General features: G+C 40.5%; 1 protein-coding gene across 1 annotated transcript in view; it reads right to left on the reverse strand.

Annotated features, from left to right (window-relative positions):
• The window catches only part of mylk4b (myosin light chain kinase family, member 4b), a 42,689-nt gene extending 37,569 nt beyond the window's left edge, over window positions 1–5,120 (reverse strand). Inside the window, exon 1 of the mRNA XM_031282410.2 lies at window positions 4,858–5,120. Coding sequence (XP_031138270.1) covers window positions 4,858–4,922 — 65 coding nt within the window. The 5' untranslated portion in view covers window positions 4,923–5,120. The remainder of the gene's footprint in view (window positions 1–4,857) is intronic.
• Between the last annotated feature and the right edge of the window lie 8,120 nt (window positions 5,121–13,240).

Genomic DNA, 13,240 nt, shown 5'->3' on the forward strand with positions numbered 1-13,240 from the left:
CCTTAAGTGAGTGACGTCAGTGCCCGTGTGGTCGCGCAAGGAGAGTGAGCGGTAACGGAGAGTAGCCGCTGTGAGGAAAAGCGAGAGGAAAAAGAGATAGCAAAGTTGATGTAAAGTGAGTTAAAAGTGAACAATAAAACAACAAGACACGGTGGCTTTATCTATTGTCAATACTGCCAGTAAAGTGAATGGCGTTACCCCCAAAAAACATCGGCTTAAACCTTACAACATGTTTCAGCCCGAGTGCAGCCCGTCTAGCAGCTGAGCAGACAGAGAGCCGAGAGGGCGACTCGGCAGTTCGCTAACTTGTTGCTCTCTCAATATAAGCCGCTCTGTTTTAGGCTACGAAACGTGCATGCATGCTGAAATTCAACTGTGCCGTTTTATCGGGAAAAGCTATAAACGGAAGGAAACTCTGTAAGCTGCTAGGCTAATGTGCAATGGTAAACACTGCAGCTGTAACGTTAATGTGTAGCCTATACCTCAGCTGAGAACGGAGACATGTCTTTGCCTTTCCTACCGTAATGCACGGTAGGAAAGGCAACATTTCTCCGACAAGACATTACACAGGTAGGCTACTCTCGCATATACGTAGGCCTAATAGTCAACACGAATGGAATGTTATGTGCCATGGAACATTGCACTCCCCAACTCGCGAAAGGTCGGATTTGCTCCATCTTTTGATGATAAGTTTTGTTGAGAAAACCTTGAATCCATGTAAGACACAATGTCATCAGACGCAATCCATGTCGTTAGAATGATTGAATCCATGTCATTAGAATCATTGAATTCATGTCATTAGACTCAATGAATCCATGTCATTACACACAACGTGCACACATGTGCAGGCCAATGTTTTTTTGCGGTGATGACGGTGACGAGCTCAGACCCGCGGTAGGCGTCATGTGACCGCGGTAATGCGGTAACCGTCCCAGCCCTATAATGGTAGTTCCACAAGAAGCTGTGTCATACACAGAACAGAACAGAACTTTCTTTTAATCTTATCTGAATGAACAGAAATCGCCACATTTATGATTACTGATTCATGTTCATAATATTACACTTTTAAAGGGACAGTTCTTCTTAATGACTATGATATTTAAGTACATTTTACTGGTAATACATGAGATCTGATTGCAGATTTTATTTGTAGTATTTTTACAGTTATGTTTTACATAGTAAAGGAGCTGAGTAGTTCCTCCACCACTCAACTGTGAGACACAACAGTTGTCCGACCTGACCGCCACCCAACCTGTTACTAACTTTAAATTTGGTGTTTTAAAGAGGGCTTTTCAAAACTCTCATGGCTGTTTTGACGTTGTCGGCTGGAGCTGAAATGCCTCACAGCCCTGGGGAGCCCTGATGCTTCTGCGTCATTCACTTTAAAGAGTTTTATTTTGGGTGCCTCGTAGTACAAGGCGAGGGTCAAGGGGCACGTTATCACCAGAAATGGAAACTGCCCATGGATGAAAAACCATTAGGATGCAGGAGCTTTCGCAGTGCTTGTTACCAGGCAGACATGAATTAAAGCTGAATAGACTTTGACTCTTTGACTTTGTTGCTTTGACCACATAAGGATATCGTGTATGGTATGTGGCTGTGTTTTATGCGTGCTAGTAGAGAGCGTGTCACTGTCCAAGCAATGCTGTAGTTTGTGTATGTCCTTTACTTTGCTTGGCGGCCCTTTGTAATCCCTTCTATAAAATGGCAGGGGGGTTCCTATCTGTCTTCTCCATCATAATCCTTCCATGTAACTGATAGGAAGACCCGCATGTGTCTCATAACTCTTAAAGTAGCAATGAATCATGGACACCCCTAAGGACTGTGAGTCCACTAGTGTATGTTTAGATGAGCCGGAGAAAAAAAGAAGGGGGGGGTCGGCATCGTTTAAATCCCCTCTAAAATGCCAAATGTACCACATAGTGATGAGAGGAAACATCAATGTGATGACTATCTATCTAAATCTATTTATACTGGCTGTCTATGGGGGTTAAAGGAATTTGAAAAACATATACACGATAAGTGTTGATTATGACAATAATGCTAATTGGAGGGGACAGCCGTCAGGATGTTTTTGGTATTGTAAAATAATTTCTCCATGTTTAGGACTGTGGCCAAATGCTGTATCAAAGTCTTTACATAGCTGTGGGTTTATTGTAACAGGCTAATGGTACAAGCTGTGGACAATGGAGAGCATTAAAAAGAGAGACACTATTAGAGACGGTAGCAACAGGTGACACTCAATACAACACTCCTCTGTGTCACTCTTCTTTATGTCTTGTAAATGGCATGGCATGGTACTGGGGTCAGAAAGGGTGCAGTAAAAATATATGTACAAAAATGGTGGTCTTTTTTTACATAAGAGCTTTTTACATATAAGAAATGAGTGAAATTCCTACAAAAAGGTGAACCTAACAAAATCTAAACAATTTAGCCACGCCAACATTTGTAAAAACTGGTACTTACTGTCTTAGATAACAAGATGCAAATCAGTTTCTTCCAACATGAGTTTGTTTTAGCCTAGCTTAGCTCAAAGACTGGAAGCAGGGGAAAACGGCTAGCCTTGCAACATGTAGAAAATGTGGTTTAACAAGCAGTTAGCTTACGCAGTTGTCCTTGCTTTTGCGTTTGATTATCAACAGCTATTTGCAGGGAGAGCTTTGCTTTCTACTCTTTCAACTCTAAAAAAAGCTCGCTTATAAGGTGAAACATGTAAATAAGAGAGCAATAAATGCACCGAAAGCAAATTGTTAGTGTTCGTAAGATGGCCAACAAGCGTATTTTCCAAAATATCCAGTGTCTTCACACTAAAAATATAATTTTACAAAGTAGAGTTAATGGCTGTACGAATATGTTCATGTAATAAAATATGAAATAAATATTCAAACTGGCAGTGTCTCCACATTTGAAATACGCTATAAATTATTTATTTTTATCTGGCACAGCAGTGGGCCCATAGAAATAAAATTTTATTTCTGAGTTGGCCTCTTGATCTGACCGGTGTAGAATAACATGCCAGGCTTGAATATTGCACAGTACGTCAGGGTGAGCTAGTTCTGCCCAGTCAACATTTTATGTGGCATATTCTGAAATGAAAGTCTAGGAATCGTCTCAACTTCTGCTTTGTGAATCCGCTGCTAGGCAAACAGACATTGCAGTCACTCTCAAGCTAAGATAACATTAAGTGGCGAGGGTAGCCACATAGTCTGCTGCATGCATCGTTGCTTGTGTTGTGTTCACATGTGTGTGCGTCCATGTATATACTTATACTTAAGTGTGTAAGTAATCCAGGGGCTAACTCTGCTAGGCTTTGTTTGTTACATGTGAGATTGCTACAGAAACAGCAACAGAGTAGATTAGGGGTCTTTTTTAAGTATCGGGCCAGGACAGTGGGTGCCTGCGTGCGTGTGTGCGCGCGCGCGCATGCGCGTGTGTGTGAAGAAGAGCCTAGACTAGTACAGAACAGTATCATCCAACCAAATGTCAGGAAAAGTAAGCAACAATTTAAAGTTAAAATATAAAAGTCAGTAAAACCCAGTAAACATGTACTGTATGAGGTCAAAGGGCTAAAGGGCCTCAAGTGTTGATCTCCTTATTGCCTCTGCTAAAGAACATAGTGTTCAACTGCAACCTCCATAAGAAAAAAAAAAAGTACATATTTCCCAGCCCACACTCATTAGAGCGGGACCTCAAGTGACCCCGTAGCCACTTCTCAAATTAATGGGCATCAAATTAAACACGTTGACTGCCCGTCAGGATAATATCAAGTGATCAACAGGTTATTTTTCCACGTCTAAACTCAACATTCCCTCTTTCCAGCCTGCCAGCTTGTTGCAGCTTTCAACGCGGCTTGAGCCAACTCATTAAGATCAACGTATCACCGCCATTGCTCTCTGAAGTGTCCAATGCAAATAGTTGGACAGAGGATGTTCCCTTGTGAAGGGGGCCAAATTGTTAACGAACCCGGGCGACCATGGAATTCTGCTGCATGTGCCATATACAATACACACACATAAATAAACCCATACACAGCGTATATATGACTACATTAACTACAGGCTTATCAGAAAATGCACAGACCCTGCACGGTCATCACATTGGATCACACTACTGTTACACACACTGCTATACAGTATGCATATATATATATACACACACTCACACATTGGTGCCCTAATATTCGATGCCCACTGCCCCTCCAATCAGTCACACTGGAAACAACTCTGCAACCTCTGCAGAAGTGTAACTGTAGAGCTTCCACTCAATGTGCTTTTCTATCTCGCCAAGAACAAAGCAGAGCCCTTATTTTAGTCCACAGCAGATAGAGTTGCAATCTGCTTTGCACCAAAATTGTGTATGAACCAGCATTGGACTCAGTAACCCAGAATAAAGCAAATGATTCTCTCACCTTTTTTTTTTTTATTAGGGAAAAACTTGTTTTTTCCCAGTTTGTTGAGCTAATGAGTCACTGTGACACAACCCTGACAGTGGGATATAGGAGATATTTTTTGAAGATTTATTTGCCAAAATAAATAACTTAGGCTGTTTAGTTTTTGTCTTTGAACGCAACATATTTAAAATAATTACGACATTTTTAAAAATATTTCAAACCTAAACTGTGAAGTACAATAAATGAGCGCCAGATTAATCAGTGTACCAGGTAACTTGACGAGTGGCACCCTGCTCTGTGTGTAAGTGATACCACGGGAAAACAGGTGTTAGAATTCAAAACATGGTCATTATGCAAGTTTAAGATTGCTTTGCATTTCTGAAGAATAACACAAATAGTCAGGCCATAAATGTCAAACTAATCCAATTAGGGACAGTCAAGACAGTGAGTTGCAACAGAAGACTCACCCTTGGTAGTTGGGCACATTTGCAATAACCACAATCTTCTTTTCCTTTCCTCCCATGTCTCTCATGGGTGTGATGAAGGTTGCTCTCCAGGTTTCTTCTATTCCTCCACTGGTTGGTGTTTTTAGGTCCTGGTGCTGGATGCTCTTTTCCTTCCTACACACACCAGGCAGCTAGGATGAATTGATCCAGCGTGACTGGCATACAGACTGATCAGGAGAGACAGCTCATTGGGAAGCTCTGGCTGCCTGTGGCTCTCTGCAGTGGGAGTCACAGACTCCCAGGGATAAGCACCAGAGGGGGCGGGTGAGGGAAAGAGAGGGTGTGTGGGAGGAGGAGGGGGGAGGTCTGCTCTGGGACCCAGGGACCACAAACAGGGACAGAGCAAAGGAAGTGTTCCAGAGAATGTGGCTTGTTATAAAGGAATGAGTGGCATGCCAGAGTACCATGTGTCTCTGGAAGAGGAGGGATGATAGACTGAGAGAGAGCGATATACAGCATGGGGGACACAGGGGGGCTGAAGGAGCAAAGATACAGAGTGGGGTTGTTGTACTTTTTGTTTAAACCAGCAGTAACAGATTTTTTTGGCCACTTGAAAGCAGTGTAAATATGCAGTTAGCACATTATCGGTAAGTTTATTTGGCGATATCATGGAGCAACATGAGCATTCATTTAAGCCCAATATTCACCCTCCTTTTAGCTCTATTCCTCCACCAACTCCTGGGGAAATATCTCTTTAGCTGCCAAATGCTCCACTATTGGACCATTATTGTTACCATATCTGTGTCTTAAACGTTGGAAAAGCAAGAGCAGACAAAAAAAAAAAATAACCCTCAAAAAGTTTAAAGACAAAACTTATTACATACATTTGGCTCAGGTGGAGCTCAAAACGGCTTGGGTGCTGCGCCTAAGCCTCATAGGGAAAACCCTGTAACTATACTGATGAGAGCAGTTAGAGTCAACCCGAAACAGTAAAGTTGCAGGTCAGAAAACAGAATTGAAAGACGCTCTGTAGAGCTGAGGGCAACTGCAAAGTCGGGTGATAATTACCTGTGGCTTCATCACTATGTGCGACAGCTTTTGCATGTGCATAGTCATTTGAGCCAGAGTTGATATAAATATATTGATTATAGCAGCTTTGATCTGTCTTTAATCTGTTTAACCAGGACGGAGGGACAAGCCTTGCAAATTAGTTTAGACTATAAATGCGATGATATATGGCATCAGTCTATTTAGAGAAGATTTTCTGCTAATGTATCTTGCCTATTCATCTAATAAAATAAAATAACAAATAAACCGTGTATAACAGCACATAGTTAAACCAAAGGCTCATCTCACAGGGCATACATACATATATACAAATATATACATATACAAATACATACACTAACTACACAAACACAAAGAACTTAGTTTCTCTCTAACAGTCAAACTCACTTTTATTATGCTCATTAAGTAACTTGAAATCCCCCAAATATTTTCATGAATCGAATAATTATATTCAATGAATGGATTAGGAGCCTGTGTGGAATTACGGCAACAATAAACAACATTTTGTAATGAAACACGAGTTCCTTCCATGCACCAGCCTTTCGCAGGATTGTCTCATTATCATCTGTTGTGTTTATCACCATCATTTGTTGTTCTCCTGACCTTATCATTAGTGAGCTCATTCCTTAGTCTCCGTCACCCCTCTGTCGCCCTCATGTCTCTCTACCTTCTCCCTCTGTGCTAATTGGCGACACTCGTGCCAGTTGCTGTGGGGGTTTAACAGTACTTTACATTGGGCCAAAAGTGTCGCCCTGGGCCAAATGTTTGTATTCCACTTGCGCTATATTTAGCTCACACTCAATTAGATTATCTTGGGACAATAGTAGTGTTTGGCACAGGAAATATGACAACTATTGTCACACTCTGTGTATGTCACACAAAAAAACAGTAACACTCAAAGCTAGAGCTTCCATGAACAGCTCCGTAAGTCACTGTGAGATAAGATAAAGTGGGCCAGACACTCTGTTGTTCAGACCTGAAACGCAACATTCTGTTTAACGACAGGAACAGCTGTGAATTCTGTATCTGTAAATAAAATTTAAAAGGACAAAAAAAAGCAAGCAAATGATAACACAGTTAAAGAAACAGCTGCTGGTTGACCTGACCAACACCACCTGCCTTCACCCCCCCATAGTCTGGTTCAAACTGGGTCTTTCAAGGACCAGCATGTCTGCTTTTAACACACAGCCACAAAGCATCTGTTATTCATTTATACACACAGTAAATACCATGACATACCAAAAGACCATCAACTAAAAAAAAAAACTTGAGAGGAAAATCTTCCTTTTAATGATGTTAGATAGATAGTCAGCGTTTTTCTTTTCAAGAAAATGTATCAACTTCTCTACATTTTAAATTGGACTATTAATGTGGATCAAGGCAAATTAGGTTGAAAAGTAGGTGGCAATTTCATCTGCTCTTATTGTATCTTTATCTTTTCAGTTTTGTGCAGAGTAAAGAAAATATTGGATTTTACTCAAAATATTGGATTTTACTTATTACTTATCGAAAACCTTTTAACTCACTTAATGCAGTGTGAATTTTCCCAGTTGGGAACTCATTTCTCCGATTAATCTCTGCATGAATCCAGATCTGGCAATGTTAACAGTAAATGTAATTTAATTTGTGTATCCGCCCCGTGAATTGGATCCGCTCTAAATTTAATGGGTTCTTCCTTGGCCCATGCTACACCCTTCCAACAAGTTTCATGGAAATCAGGCCAGTAATCCTGCTGACAGACATATAAACAAACGCAGACAAGTCAAGTCAGACAAACTGAGCCGACAATATCTCATAAATCCAGAAATTCTTGCGATTAACACATTGTAAGATAGAGCCATTTAAACACAGTTTCCAAGACAGTAAGTCATGAAGCAGACACACTGGGTGACATGCAGCAAACAGTCAGGTCAAGTTTAAGAGCTGCTTTTAGTGCGAGGTATTTTCAGCCTAATATGCTGCGTAAACCGACCGGTGTGGTTGCGGTAGAGTTTTAAAGATGTATCATATCACGATTTCTGCAAGGTTCACTGACATCGCATCCAGGCGCCGACTGCACTCAAGCTGCAAAACAAAAGATGCAGACTTTGGAGGCTGACGGTTGACACACTGTAAACTTGACACAGATTTTCAGAAGCTGCACTTAATCTTACCTGGAATCTCAATCAGGAGGGCAGATTCCTTGGCGATACCTGAGAAGGTCACAGCTGTGTGGGCACACAATGAGGCCGGCGTGCCAGCTGACCACCACGGTCGGCTGCAGAGGCTTCTTCCATTGGCCGACAGAATTGAGGGCACCCGTGTTAGCCTTGACCTGAAGTGCATTAATTGAGGATGGGGATGGTTAATGCAGTACGCTGACGTCATCTCACGTCTAGAAATCTGCAGCACATTTATGGTTCTTCTACTGCCTCATTACAGTCAAGTGATGATGGAGTGGTAAATATATAGACTGGTAAACCAGGAACTCCAGCTGTTTCTCCATGTTGAAGAGAGACAACAGCTGCTGTGCACATTGGTTGTTTAATTACTACATACAACTGTATTAGACAAGTGCATTTAAATGAATAAATTGGTATTTTGTTACTTTATATTGTAAACAGGATTAAAAAAAAACAGAAGCCGGCGCTCCTCTGTCAGAGCGACTCCTGAAGTACAGCACCAGGCATTCAACTATAACATTAACAAGCAGTGGAGAACTTTGCAAATACAGCATGTCCACTTTACTTCTTTTTGCACAGTCATGTATTTTTTTTTTAAATATTCATAATATTATTTTATTTGATGTGTACTGTGTGTTTTTATTTGTGAGCCATATTCAAGACAAATTTCCATCACTTTATGATGAAAAATATAGATTTTCCGTATCTTAATTTGCTATTCTAACATTTACCTGCTTTCACACTGCACAGAGCACGTGCAGGTCCACTTTATTATAATTAGGTACTGTTTACTGTTTACCTTGTTGTGGAAAATATCTGGTGTTCGGTGATGAAGCTGAAATTAAGATTGTCTGACAGATAAAAACTTTGTACTACAACCTCCACCTAGCTCCTTTCTTTTTTTATAATAGGACACGTAGGTGAGCATGGCTGCTTACTATACAGTCAACATGACACCTTTGTAATTTCAGGAAAATTGGGCTAAACTTTGCAAGCCACTGCCTCACTGAATCATAGAAACTTACTGCACACGTGTTCACTTTATTCTTGGACCAATCTGTGCTTTGCTGAATGATCCTAATTTATTTCACATCTACAGCACTGACTGCTGATGGCCCATGTTACCATCTAAGGTGTGTATTCTCTAGCAGCAACATGTAATGGAATTCTGCAGATAAGAGCGTGTAATTACAAAGTTTCCTTGTCGGATGTCTTAAGTGCTTAGCTAAATAGCCAGAGAAATCTGAGCAAGCACAGAAAGACCTGGTACACGATGTTAAGCTTCTGTTGGTTCAAACTGAGCAGCTGAATCTCTCCAGAATCTGTATCACGTCTGTAACACCTTATTTAATTGCATCTAAGGGGAGCTTTCACCAGAGTCATGCATTAAGCTGAGGTCAGTGTTGTGAACATGCAGCTAAGTTGATATCTGGTGTTATGTCATGAACTATTCACCATGCTACCCTATGTATTCAGTCAGATATAGAGACACCCACACACATTTTGTAGTCTTGCAGATACAGACTTGCACTCACTGACCCGCCATGCGTGAACAGTTCACCTTCACTGCACAAATGTAATAATAATATTTATTTTATTAATTAAATGACTCCATGTAATGTGACTGGGTGATGAACCAACAGAGGATTATCACCCGACTATGCAGCTCTACGGAGCTTTTCTGCCTCTTTTAGCTGAAGTAAGGAGATGGAGTCTGGACGTGGTTAACCTAGGTTGGCATAAAAACTAGACGCAGGGGAAAACAGCTACCCTTGCTACATCCAATGGAAAGCTAGGTTAAACATGTCCTGAAATTCGGTTCTGGTACCCAATGGTACCTTTATTTGGTACTTTCCCTCTGTAATTAAAAAAAAATTATTTCAGTTGTAAAAATAATTCCAAACCTATTTATCCTATTTACTTAGAACATTATGTTTTATGTTTAGAATATTTTACACTCTAAAGAAATTAAACATAAAAATAAAACCCCAACCTATTAAATTGAATATTCATTTCTTACTCACTGTAACTTTTATTCTTGTATTTGTATATTCTTTTTAAGCCTGTTTTATTTTCATCATCGCCGTTTTTAATTGCTCTTTAATGTTTTATGTAAAGCACTTTCAATTGCTTTGTTTCTGAAAGGTGCTGTAGTAAATAAAGTTGCCTTGCTTTACAACCTCAGCCTGTCAGTCAGTCACCAGGGCATAGAAACCAGTGTTGTGCCGGCTTGTCTCAGAGGAAGTGTAACGTCAACAGCACCGCGACCGCTTTCGCCTCGCCATTAATATCATATCGCTTGAAAAACAGTAACCACACTTAAAACCACTTTATTGGCATTGCCGTGACTCACTGTGACTTCAACAAAAATGCAGAGCCGACGTAGTTTGCTCGAGTTTACTCCGTCTGCACCTTTGCGTGCGTGTGCATGTGTACCGAAATTTGGTACCGTTTGATTTAGCGTCAATTGGTCCTCGGTAGTACCGACGTAATTCTGTCGGTACCCAAAAAAGTACTGAGTTCGGTACCCAACCCTAGTCCTAACTCAAGCTCTATTATTAAATCTACAATCGATTGGTTTCTTTTGGCCACTTGCAGGAAGTAGAAACATTACTTTTTAAGTTGATATGGTAAACTTGTTAGAAAACAGTTGCTTATTTACACATCCAGCTGTTAATGAGCAACCCAATCATTTATTTGGATTCATGTTTCTGACCATGTGGCAGAAGTCCAGTATTCACTACAGTAGCTCAGTTCTTCAGATCAGTTGTTTTTGCTCTCCACACCAACTATTGATGGGAATATATGGCTCTTTAGCAGCTAAATGCTCCACTATGTTCACCAGCTAGTTGCTAACTTTGTCTTTCTGCTGTACCATAGATTTTTAGAGCGTTTTCACTGAAAACAGCTGCCTGCTGTGGCCAAAAACAACGCTAGGAACGCGGTGAGAGTGAATCAGAACAGTAAAGTTGTGGGCCGAAGAGCTAAAATAATGAACTGAAACTGAAACTCACTAATCTCGATATCGATCTTCTTTATTTCACTTTTGAAAAGAAAGCAATTCTGCGCCTTTCCCAAACAATATTACTTCTCCTTTTATTTAGCTTTAAAAGGTGAAGTAAGGCCAGAGTAAGAGACCAGATAAAACTGTGACCTCTGGCTTCGTCCAAGAACTAATACTACCAAGGACAGCTCAGGGTTGGGATCAAGTTATATTTGATGCCTCATAAACTCCTGTTCAGTACAGGTTAAGCTATTCAACCTTGACTTTAAACCGACATCCAACATTGTCGTGGAACAAACAACTGATCACATTGCATCTGTTTACTCTTACATTTTTTCCACAACACCACCTTATACAGACTTTTGTTTTTCCAGCTTAGGCCTCCTGTGTCACGGCTGCCGCAGCACAGCAAGCAGGCTTTAGGGGATACAGGCCTCTATTTGTTTTGTAATTTGTCCTGCTCGAAGGGACCATTTAAGCCATGGTCCCCCAGAGTTTATAACTGTTAACTGCTGGTCTGGGGCATTAGAGTGTTGTTCATTTGCCTGCTGAAGGACAAAGGTAAAGTGAGTTAAAGAATGAAATACACACACACACACACACACACACACACACACACACACACACACACACCCCAGCAAGCGCATGCTGGTGGCAAGCTGCTACAATTTCATCTCACACTCGTAAATAAGTCTGAATATCAATGATGAGATTTATGAAATGTCATATACTCTGCCAACAGGCCCTCTCTCCTGTCAAGTGGAACATTTTCAACAGAGAAGTGTGCCACCATCAAATTCTTGTTCAGTTAAAGGGGACCCCATGTGTGGTCCTGACCCCACAGCTGAGATTTGTTGTCTGTGCAAGTATATAGCCTGAGTAGCTTTCCTGCTGCTGCTAGTTAGTTGCACATGTACTTTTGTTGTACATTGCCCTTAACTTTCTCAAGGCTAACCCTGTTTTCACGTTCAGTTTCCCTTCACGTATGATGGGTAAATGAACATATTGGGGCCTTGTGATGATGGACCATGTTGACAGGACAAAAGATCCTGCTGCTAATGGAAATGCCAACGTCAACTGCAGGAACAGAACACCTCCGAAATGGAGGAAGGACTGAGGCTGGCATGTGAGTTTCCCACACTCAGAGAGGGGTGTTAGTGTGAGGACAAGCTGGGGAGGATTGCAGTGGAGTTCCCCACGAAATCTGAAAATAAGTTTATTCTCATGCAGATAAGATTCCTCAAACAGTCATTTACAAATTAGCACAAAGACCCCCACCATGTGGAATATAAAAAAACAGTAACATAGAAATAAAATAATTTGTAGTGGCAAAATTAAACCAAATCCACTTCAGAGTGTTAGCAGTAGGCATGATTGGTCTTGACTCGTTCCAACATTTATTTCCACTCATTTCGTTAATATGTTTGCACTCACGGAACCAGAGAATAGACGTCACATCAGGTCGTTGCTTTTTGTGAATTTATAAGTTTCCTGTACAGCCAAGTCTTCTATTTTCATCCAAACATTTCCCCACGCATCTCTCCAAAAGGAATCCACATTGAAAATGTCTAACTTATTGTTCTAACTTTCCAACTTTTATTTTATGTTACACTACATTATGTTACGTTACGGTCAAACAAATCTTTTTGCTCTGTGACTCCCACTGACCCACTGACCCACGGTTTTCTTCTATCTGACCAGAACAGGGCACCATCACAGTAGTCAAAAAACATAGAAACAAAGGAAATAAGATCTGTCACAATAAAGGCCTAATTATATCCAATACTTTTTGGTGAATACAATGTACATTAACAGCAAACCACTGTACTAATATAGAAATTTAAACATTAGCAGATACAAACACAACTCTAGGATTAAGTCAACTTTGGTTCCTACATATTTTTTTTAATAATATATCAAATAATAGACTATTTTAAATAATAGCCAAAACAGTGAATGATGATGTTTACTTGACTGCAGCTGCAATGCATGAATGTGCCTTTTAGACCAATTACAGTGTCTAATTCAAGTCAAAAAATATGTCAAACTGAATGATTAATAAGTTCAATATTATACATTGACCCGCCAATATGTTCTCTTCTAATTTCATTTTTAAATCTTCACTCAAACTCCTAATGCAGAAAACCCTGAGGACCAAACCCTCACTTAG

This window comes from Sander lucioperca, chromosome 11 (genome assembly GCF_008315115.2).
Source record: "Sander lucioperca isolate FBNREF2018 chromosome 11, SLUC_FBN_1.2, whole genome shotgun sequence".
Lineage (NCBI taxonomy): Eukaryota > Metazoa > Chordata > Actinopteri > Perciformes > Percidae > Sander > Sander lucioperca.